General features: G+C 53.2%; 1 protein-coding gene across 2 annotated transcripts in view; it reads left to right on the forward strand.

The window, feature by feature from the left end:
* PLA2G2D (phospholipase A2 group IID) overlaps positions 1-4,608 on the forward strand; it is a 9,610-nt gene extending 5,002 nt beyond the window's left edge. Inside the window, exons 2-4 of one of the 2 annotated variants that reach the window (XM_027770660.1) lie at positions 1,357-1,559; positions 2,347-2,453; positions 3,866-4,608. In XM_027770660.1, the coding sequence (XP_027626461.1) occupies positions 1,456-1,559; positions 2,347-2,453; positions 3,866-4,011 (357 nt within the window). In that variant the 5' untranslated portion in view covers positions 1,357-1,455 and the 3' untranslated portion in view covers positions 4,012-4,608. The remainder of the gene's footprint in view (positions 1-1,356; positions 1,560-2,346; positions 2,454-3,865) is intronic. The other variant, XM_006145198.3, reaches the window with a different exon arrangement.
* The last annotated feature ends 5,672 nt before the right edge of the window (positions 4,609-10,280 follow it).

A 10,280-nucleotide genomic window follows, 5' to 3' on the forward strand; every position in this document is an offset into this window, starting at 1 on the left:
ACATTGCTTTAACAAATGTCCCACAGTCACAAGATGGTCGCGTTAGAGGAGATTAGACGGGTACATAGGACTGTACTATTTTTGCAACTCCTCTGTACATCCAGAATGACCTCAAAATGAAAATGTTACTTTTCTTTTTCTTTTCTTTTTTTTTTGGCCGTAGGACATGCGTGCTTGGCTGAGAGAGAGAGAGGGAAAGAAAGAAATCAGCCCCCCAGTGGGGGTGAGGGGACAGGACAGCCATGCTGCAACCCCTTCTCCATTCTCCTCTTGGGAATTTGGGCACGCACGCACACATGACTGGCATAATCGTCAAGCCATTGTGTCCAGGACTAGAACTGTGGTTGACCATGTCAGAATCCAGCATCTTAACTGCCACACCACCTGCTGGCCCAGGCTTACTTAATTTTGAAAATACTAAATGGAATAGGTTATGGAATGGTACATCTCAGCAAAGAATAAAATGTCATTGACAATATATATCCCCCCCAAGTAACTAGTAGAATGAACATTAAATATGCACAATATAAAGTAATGTTCACTGTTGAAGGTAATAAATACGTGTATATCTCTGATTTAATTATTGCACACTGTGTACATGCTTTTAAAAAATAAAGTATCACACAAAGATATACAATGGTTGTATGTAAAATTAAAAAATACAAAAAAAAAAAAAGAAAAGAAAGAAAATAGTATTTATCTCATGGGGTGGAGTCATAATACACCAGTAGACCTCAATAACTGTCATAATGTATGTGTGTATATGTACATATATATACACATATACATATATATAATGTATATGTTTTCCCTTTAGATGTGTGTGAGGGAGAGAGAGAGAAAGGGAGAGACAGGTAGGTATTTTTGCCACAATCCTCTTGCCCCATCACTCAGTCAGCTGGGATTACAAGTGTGCACAACCGGGCCCGGCATGCTTTAGGTGGGCCAGGCATCCATGAGGTCTTAGGCCCTGCAAACCATAGCACCACCTGTGCACCACCGTAGCTGGGGCTGTCACTACATTTTTATTTAATTATCTAGCTAGTTCTTTTTTAATTCGCCACAGGACACCTGTGCTCACCAGAGAGAGACAGTGAGAGAAGGAGAGGGAAAGTGAGAAATCGCTCCCCAAGGAGCATGGTCACACCATAATCCCTTCTCCATCTCCCCCTCCTTTCGGGATTTCAGGCATACGCTCACACGCATCTAGGGTGGCTTTCAAGCCACCAGGTCCAGGATTTGAAAAGTAAGCCGTCTGCCATGAGGAATCGAGCTCCTTAACCACCATGCCACCTGCTTACCTCAGTCGCTGTGTTCTTAATAGCCATAATAATTGTCATATTCTATTGTCATCAGCACAGGTGCCTGCCCTGTGGCCTGGTGTCATTTCCTTTTGCCGCTGGCTCCTTGGCAGGTGTGACGCCAGCCCAGGGTGGGATCCTGAACCTGAACAAGATGATCAAGCAAGTGACTGGGAAGACGCCTATCTTGTCCTACTGGCCCTACGGCTGTCACTGCGGACTTGGTGGCAGAGGCCAGCCCAAAGATGCCACAGATTGGTAATCCCCTACTCAGGCCCCCGAGTGGCGCCACTATCCTGCCCCCCATCCCAGAATGCTCCTTTCCTCTCCCACCATTTCTTCTTGCCTCTGCTGTGTGCTAAGGACGCTGCTGAGTACAGAGTCCCCGCCTCCAGGTGCTCGCCCAGCCTCTGAGGGCCCAATTCCCCTTGCACTCCCACTCCCCAGTCTAGGCGCCCCACCCACAGCCCCTGCACTGTCTCAAAGCCCCGCCTCTGGAGCCCCACCTCGGGCGCCCCGCCCACAGCCCCTGCACTGTCTCAAAGCCCCGCCTCTGGAGCCCCACCTCGGGCGCCCCGCCCACAGCCCCTGCACTGTCTCAGAGCCCCGCCTCATTTTGCCATTCTCTCATTTGATCTTCTCAACACCCCCTGGCGCTCAGCTGGAGGAGGGATGAGAGCCAGCTGGGCCTGAGGACCCTTCCCCAATCTCCCACATAGAGTTGTGTGACCTTGGGCAGGTGGAGTGGCCTCCCTGAGTCAGGCCCCTCAACTGTGAAATGGGAATGATACAAACACCTCCGTTGTGGGATGTCATGAAAAGGAAGAAAGACCGCAGGGATGAAGCAGGGGCTTGGCACACAGGAAGTGCTCAGTGAGTGCTAGCCGGCACTGTCACAGGAAGCTGGAGCCCTGCAGACCTCAGCTCCTTCCAGGGGTGGGAGCTCACAGGGTCTCCTCTGGGGTTGGGCAGCCAGAGACCCGAGTCTGCCAGGGACCAGGGCAGACACGTGCACCGCCTGCCTCACCCCTGCGCTGTCCTTCAGGTGCTGCCATGCCCACGACTGCTGCTACGCCTACCTGAAGGCCCACAAATGCCGGATCCATTCGGACCTCTACAAGTACAGCTTTTCCCAGGGCGACATCCACTGCTGTGAGTGGGAGTCCCAGCACTCGCCCCTTCCGTGGGCCAGGGCCTGCGTGTCCTCGCGTGCCTAGCAGCAGTAGCCGGGCTGAGGATGAGGGGTGGGAATGTGCGTGGACTCTGGAGAAGCCCTGTGGGGTGGTGGTGGTCTGCCCTTTGGGATCTGGAAGCCAGGCCCACCACCTCCCAGCTCCGGGGTCAGGAAGCATTGCTTAGCCTCTCTGACTTTCAGTACCTACCCCATAAAGTTACTGCAGGATTTGAAGTGAGACAGGCAGAACGAGCCTCTCGGGGTGCTTGCCGCAGCACACATGCTTGATAAATTACACGGGCTGACTGCTGTGACCTTCACATTACTGCTCCTCATGACAGCCAGCAAAGAGGCAGCAGAACCCTGAGGATCTCCATAGCACAGACAGGGAAACCGGAACCACCAGGGACACCCTCTTCCAGGTTCACACAGTTGCAAAGGACAGAACCAGGACCGGACCAGGGTGGGAACCCAGGCCAGCTGGCCCTGGCTCTGTGCCAGGTCCCCAGCATGCAGAAACAGCAGGTCCTCAGGGCTGCAAAGACAAAGGCTCCTCAGGGTTGCTGGGAGCTTAGTGATGGTATCAGCAGGCAGAGTCAGCGTTATCGTGTGCTGCGGGCTTTGCCTTCTCCCTGTAATGCTTCCTGCAGCCCCAAGGCAGTTCTGCTCAGGATCCCTCCTGCCTGGAGTCTTTGCACGGGCAACTCCATCTGCCCTGAATGCCCCTTCTCCCCGACCCCGCTTTCTCCACGTAGAGGAGACCCTTTAGATCTCTGGTCTGACAGCTCTCTGGCATTGCTTCCCAGCCTCGGAACGCGGCTTGCGCTTAGCGGTTTGCTCATTCACTCCTGTGGCTCTCACCCTGCCTCCCCGGCGATGCTGTTGCTAGTCCTGCCCACAGGACGTGCGGCGTGGTGGGTGATCCATAGCTGCCCAGTGAAAGGATGAATAAATAAGTAAAGGAGGGGACCAGCCAGTGCGTGGTGGTGAAGGCAGCTGGATCTCACATGGCCTACCTTGCCGTCTGAGTCCCAGACCCGTTGGCTTGAAAAGCACGCTGGGCGTGTGTGTGTGTGTGAGTGCTCGAAATCCCAAGAGGAGAATGGAGAAGGGATTGCTGTGTGGCTATTCCCCGGGGGAACACTTCCTTTCTCTCTCACTCTCTCTGCCTCTCTCACTCTCCTCCCTGGTGAGTGCAAGGGCCCTATAGCAAATCTTAAAAAAATAAATAAATACAGGGGAAATGGCACACTGGGACGTCGCGGTGCGTGTTCACGGTCACGCAGCTAGAATCAAAGTCGCTGGAACAGGTGGCTCTGGACTGAGCAGGGGCCATCTGCCTTCAGAGGTCGCCAGCCCCACACTGAGTTCCCTCCTCCTCCCCCCACAGCCAGCCACGGGACCTGGTGTGAGCAGCAGCTGTGCGCCTGTGACAAGGAGATGGCCTTCTGCCTGCAGCGCAACCTGGGCACCTACCAGAAGAGCTGGCGCTACCTCAGGCGGGCCAGCTGCCAGGGTCAGAAACCGGGATGCTGACCGCCCATTGGTCCCTGTGCCCCTGCCCATTTCTCTGCGTTCTGAAGGCCGGAAGTTCCACGTGATCGTTGACATCCCTGTCACGGTACCCACCCACCTGCACCAGTTGGTTGTTAAAGCACTCCTTAGGGGAGGGCATCCCAGCCTGCCCTGTTACCTGCCATTGTCACTCTGAGGGTGGATCAGGACCTTGGGAAAAGCCAAGGTGCTAGCAGATGTTGGTGCTTCTTTCAGATTCTCTCCTGGCCCCAGAGTGCACCCCCTCATCCCCGTCTGTCCCCCCAACCCCGCCACCTGCAAAGCCAGGCATCAGCCACCAAGTGCTCACATCCTTTTGTCTGGGCCTGTGTCTAAAGGAACCTCCCTGGGCCCCAGCTCCTGGGAGCATATAGACCAGGAGGCTGTAAGGGCCAGTCCCCTTGCTCCGTGTAGGCCCATCTCAGTGCTCCGACAGCCCAGAGCCCTGGGAGTGTGCTGAGGCCAGACACCTCCTGGGGCCTCCTCTCTGCTTAGTCTCACCCACGACCTGGCCTGTTCTCCTGGTGGCCTCCCAGGTTTCCCTGGGGAGAGTCCTTCAATAAATGGCTTGCATAAGAATCCTTGTCTCAGAGCTGCTCTGGGGAGCCTGACTTTTTCATGTAAGGAGCCACAATCTGTCATTCATGTGTGATTAGCTCAGTAATGGGGCCAGGCACCCGAGCCACCCACATTCCCCGTCCTGTGACACGCCTCTGTGTAGTTTTCCTGATGCTCAGTGGCTCATGGGAGGCAGCATAATAAGGATTATAAACTATGGGCTCTGGGTTCAAATCCCAGTCCTATATCCCACTGTGGTGGGGGACAATGACCCTGTTGGAAGCTGTGTGGGTGGGAGCACTCCCTATTTCCCTCGGTTCTGCTGTGAACATAAAACTGCTATTAATTATTTTTTTTTGTCACAACTTTTCTGACAAATATACATCCATCTTTTAAAATTCCAGGGGGCCAGCAGGTGGTGTGGTGGTTAAGGTGCTGGACTCCCACATGGCCAGCTGTGATTCCAGTCCTGGACCTGGTGGCCTGAAAACTATGACAGGCGTGTGTGCAGGCATGCCCAAACTCCCAAGAGGAGAAGGGGTTAAGGTGTGACCTTCCCCCCCGGGTATGATTTCTCACTTCTCCCTCTTTTCCCTCTCTCTCTGGTGAGTACTCATACCCTATGGCAAAAATCTTACATAAAGAAAGAAGAAAGAAAAACAAAGAAAGACAAGAAAGCTAATTTTTAAAAATCCCAGTTACCCCACTGACTCACCACGTGCCTTACCTGGGGAATCTGTCTCCATGTATGTAAAGTGCAGAGCAAAATAGTGCGAGTGTAAGATCCGATGAATGTAGACTGCGCTCTGAGCCCTGTGCCTGGCACATGGTCAATCATTTTAAAATGTCAACAAAATTGCCGCTGCTTTGAATATCCAAACCCGAAGTCACCCCCAAGAGAAACCAAGAGGACAAATAGTTCAAACATTCCTCTCTTCCCACCCAGCCTCTCCGATTCTGACACTCACTGTCCATTTATTGAAAACATACCACCAGGGACTGGTGACTCCGACGTGCCCACCAGTGCTCCTGTGGTTTTATGGCGACACCTCTGTAATATCGAAGTTGGCAGCCACATTGTAGCCCTGTCTGTATCGGAGGACCCTCGGGCTCAGAGTGGGGACGGCCAGGTCTCAGGCTGCCCACATCTCCCCCTGTTCCTGTTCCTGAGAAGATGCAGCTGAGGCCGGCTCGTGGTCTGATGGTAAAACACGGTGCCGGGGGCCAGCACATGGCGTGGTGGTGAAGGCGCTGGACTCGCATGTGACTGACTGCAGTTCGAGTCCCAGGGCTGGGGGCTTGAGTCTCACATTGAGAATGTGTGCATGTGTGCTCAAGATCCCAGGAGGAGAAAGGATTGCAGCATGGCTATCCTCCCCAGGGGGTGATTTTTCACTACCCCTCTCTCCCTGTCTCTGTCTCTGGTAAGTACATGCACCCTGTAGCAAAAATCTCTCTGAAAACAACAAAAATCACAGTGCCCCACGAGGCTGGCCCACACAAGAAGGTTCAGTTTGCATCTGGAGGCCCCCTGAAGGACACTGAGCACATTGGCATGCTCGAGCCCGTGACCCGGGATGGGCTGGGCCTGGGGGTGGGGATTGTGGCTTCGAGACTGTCGGGAGTGCTGTCTCTGTCTTATCTCTATTTCTGTCTCTCTTAGTCATGGAGGAAATGAAGAAGTAAACTTACTAAAAAAATAAAGAAGCTTCCAGCTAGAAACCTGACTCAGTGGGCTTAAACAAGAGGACATGTGGGATCTCACGTGACGAGAAGCCCAGAGGAGAGATGCCACATCAGGCCCTTTGGCAGCTCGATGATGTCACCAGGGCCCAGTGTCTGTTCTGCTCCTGGCTGGCCACCCCTCTGTGCTGCTGGGCTGTTCGGGCGGCTCCCTCCTGGCTCCAGGATGGCAGCCATGGCTCCGTGGGCAGGCCAGGGCATGACAGCCTCCAGTGGTGGTGGGGGGGAGGGATCCCACCTCTTCCTGTATGTCTCTCTCTCTCTTTATTTTTTTCCTAGAGGGTGCTTGCACTTGCCAGAGAGAGACAGAGAGAGGAGAAAGAGAGAGAAAGAGAGACAGTGAGAAAGCACCCCCCCAATGTGGCATGGTCACACACAATCCCTTCTCTACCTCTCCCTCCTTTGGGGATTTAGGGCACAGACACACACACGCCTGGCATGTTTCTCAAGCCACCAGCCCGGAAATGAACTGCACAGTTGGCCATGTGGGATCCAGCCACCCTAACCTCCCACACGAGCAGCTGGCCCCCGGACCTCTCTTCAATAAGCCCCACTGCCACTGCCTAGCTGACAGGCCTCAGGACTGACCACCCTAAACAGTGGCCTGAGGTTATAGGTGACCCTGGCTGATTTAGATCCTTTGAGTCAATGTCCCTAAGGAATGGGCAGCTGATAGAATCAGGCTACTGGGACTGTTGATGGAATAGTGTTGAGTGGGCAGGCCCAGGGTCAAGGACTGATACTGGCTCACGGGCCAGGCTGGGCTGGTCAGAGGCTTTGCTGCCTCTCTGGCCACCTGATCACTAGCACAGGCCTGGCGCGCAGCTGGCAGTCAGTAGTATTTGTTGAATGAATGAATGACACACATTGATAAAGACGGGATTTGGGGTTAGGAGGCAGGATGGGCTGACTGGGGCCTCAAGACAGCAGAACTATGGGTTCCAAGATAAGGGGAGGCCGTCCCACCCTGTGAGTTCTCGTTCTGGGCCCATTTCCAGCTATTGAAATTGGACAAGAGGGACAGAGGAGGAGAACTCCCAGGTAGCATCATTCTCCATCTGTGTCTCTCAAGTACCACTGATGAAGGAGGGGGCAGACCAGAGGATGCAGCCCCTGCTCTTGCAGCTCCCCTTGGGGTCAGGATTTACAAAGGGACACCCAGCAGGAGAGGATGGAGTGGCCACTGAGCAGCTGATGCTGAGCACCTGGGGTGAGTTGAGCACCCACTCCCCTCACCTCCCTCGGGACACCTGCATGTCACCTGCATTTTATAGTTGCGGAAACTGAAACTCTGACAGTGAGTCACTCGTTGATAAACAGGGATTCGAACCCAGGTCTCTCTGGCTCCCAGGCATGTTCTACACTTCCTCCCACACACTACTTTCTGACTCAGCCCTGAGTGTCCCCAGTGGGGATTAGTCACACCCAGGGTTGAAGAAGTGGGAAAAAAGCGTCATTGCAGTCCCATCCACAGTAACAGCATTCAGTGTGGTCTTACATTTCAGAGCCCCTTAGCCCCTCCCACAGCTGGCTGATCCCATCCTCAGACCTAGATCCGGGGATTCCCCCTGCAGGGGCCCAGCCCAGAGCCAGAAGGTGGGGGACTCTGACAGACTCAGGTGGAGAAGCTCCACTGGGAAGCTCCTCCCCCCTTGGCCCTCTTGTCCAAGCCCCTGCCTGTTTCCCGGCTGGATCCTGCTTCTATTAATAAGTACCACGTCCCTTTCATAGATCCGCCCTCGCTGGGACATGTAGGTGGGACTGGGCTCCTGGTCCCCACTCTGCTTGCTTATGCCAGTCTGAGAGCTGACGTGACCCTGGGCGGTCTGGACAGCCCAGAGTCAGGAACGTCCCCTCTGTCCTTCCTACTGGGGGCCTGCCTTGCTCATCTAAGCTGAAAGTCTTCCATCTTTTTGTTTTTGTTCTTTGATTTTTGAGAGATTTTTGCTATAAGGCATGCATGTTCACTGGAGAGACAGAGAGACAGAAAGTGAGAAATCACCCCCGGGGGGATGGTCACGCCACAAATCCCTTCTCCATTCTCCTCTCTAGATTTTGGGAATGCACACACATGCGCCCGGCACCAGTTTCAAGCCTCCAGGTCCAGGACTTGAACCACAGTCGGCCATATGGGAGTCCAGTGCCTTAACCACTGTGCCACGTGCTGGCCCCAGTCCTTAATCTTTTTATTATCATCATTATTATTTACTAGCAAGTATGTGTGCTTGCCAGAGAGAGATAAAAACAGTGAGAGAAAAAAAAAAAAACAGTGGGGCATGATCACGTGGCAATCCCTTCTCCATTTCTCTATCCTGTCAGGATTTGGGGCATGTACACACACACCCTGGTGTGTTTTTCAAGCGACCAAGGCCAGGATTCAAACAAGGACTGGCCATGTGGGATCCAGCTCCCTTAACCACTAGGCTACAGGGCCAGCCCTCGTGATTATATTTGAAAGAGAGGATGCAGAGGTTTGGGAAAGCTCAACGCAGGTCAGAGAAGGCATGCTGAGGGCTCAATTTCCCGGCTAAGCTTTGCTCGCCGCACATCAGCGATGGGAGCAGCTTCCCCTGGCCCTTGGCAAGACCGGCCCCTTCCCCACCCAGAACTCACCTCTCCCCCACTGGAAGCCACCACATCCCAGCCCCATTTTAATTCTCTGCTTTACAATTTCCGGTGGTGTTCTTGATCATTCATTCATCCACTTGTTTCTCTCACTCAATCAAAATGTGAAGGCCTCGAAGGCAGAGAGAGACCTCCAGACCCCCAGCATCCGTGCTGGGAGCTCAGGAAATAGCTACTGAACGAATGAATGAAGATTGATAGGTCAGCTGTTCCTGTTTCCCTCAACTGGGCTGCTTCACAGCAGTGTGACCCCTCGGGCTGGCAGGGTTATGCCTCTCGTCCTCATTTGCGATCAGTAAATTGAGGGTAATAACACTTCTCATGAAAGGGATTTTTTGTTTCTTTGTTTGTTTTGCTATAGGGTGAGAGTGCTCACCAGAGAGAAAGTTAGTAAGCACCCCTCAGAACGGATAGCAAGCCAAAATCCCTTCTCCATTCTTCTCTTGGGATTTTGGACACACATGCACATGCGCCTGGTGTGTTTTTCAAGCTGCTAGGTCCAGGACTCGAACAACAGAGTTGCCCATGTGGGATCCAACCTCCTTAACCATCATGCCCTCTGGCTGGCCCAGGGATTTTATTTTTAATTGCCAGAGAGAAAGCATCTCCCAGTGGGACGTGGTCATGCCCCAGTCTCATTCTTCCATTGATCCTCCTGTCTGATTTTTGGAATGCTTTGCACACATGCCCAATGCATTTTCAAGCTGCTGGGGTGAGGATTCAAACCACATGGTGGGCCACATGAAATCCTGTTTCTTTGGGACCAGCAGTTTGCATAATGGCTATGTCACTGGACTCCCACATAGTCAACTGCGTTTCGAGTCCTGGACCCGGTGGCTTAAACTCATGCTGGGCACGTGTGTGTGCATGCCCAAGATCCCGAGAAGAGAATGGAGGAGAAGGGATTGCGGTGTGGCCATACCCCCCTGGGGAGAGGGGTGATTTCTCGCTTTCTGTCTCTCTGTCTCTCTCTGGCGAGCGCATGCGCCCTATAGCAAAACCTTGCCAAAAAAAAAATCCTGTTCCTTTAATCACTAGGCCGTGGGACCAAAGGGATTTTTTAAAAGATTTTTTTCCATAGGATCCAAGTGCTCACTGGAGAGAGACAGAAAGGGAAAATGAGAAATCACTCCTCAAAGGGCACGGCCATGCTGCAATGCATGCTCCTCTCAGGATTTAGGGGATGTACACACACACACACACACACACACACACACAACAGGTGTGTTTTTCAAGGCACTAGGTCCAGGTCCTGAACTACAGACTAGACCGTGTGGGATCCAGCACCTTAACCACCACTCCACCTGCTGGCCCAAAAGGGATTT

The sequence above is a fragment of the Tupaia chinensis genome, unplaced genomic scaffold, assembly GCF_000334495.1.
Source record: "Tupaia chinensis unplaced genomic scaffold, TupChi_1.0 Scaffold000146_1, whole genome shotgun sequence".
Classification (NCBI taxonomy): Eukaryota; Metazoa; Chordata; class Mammalia; order Scandentia; family Tupaiidae; genus Tupaia; species Tupaia belangeri.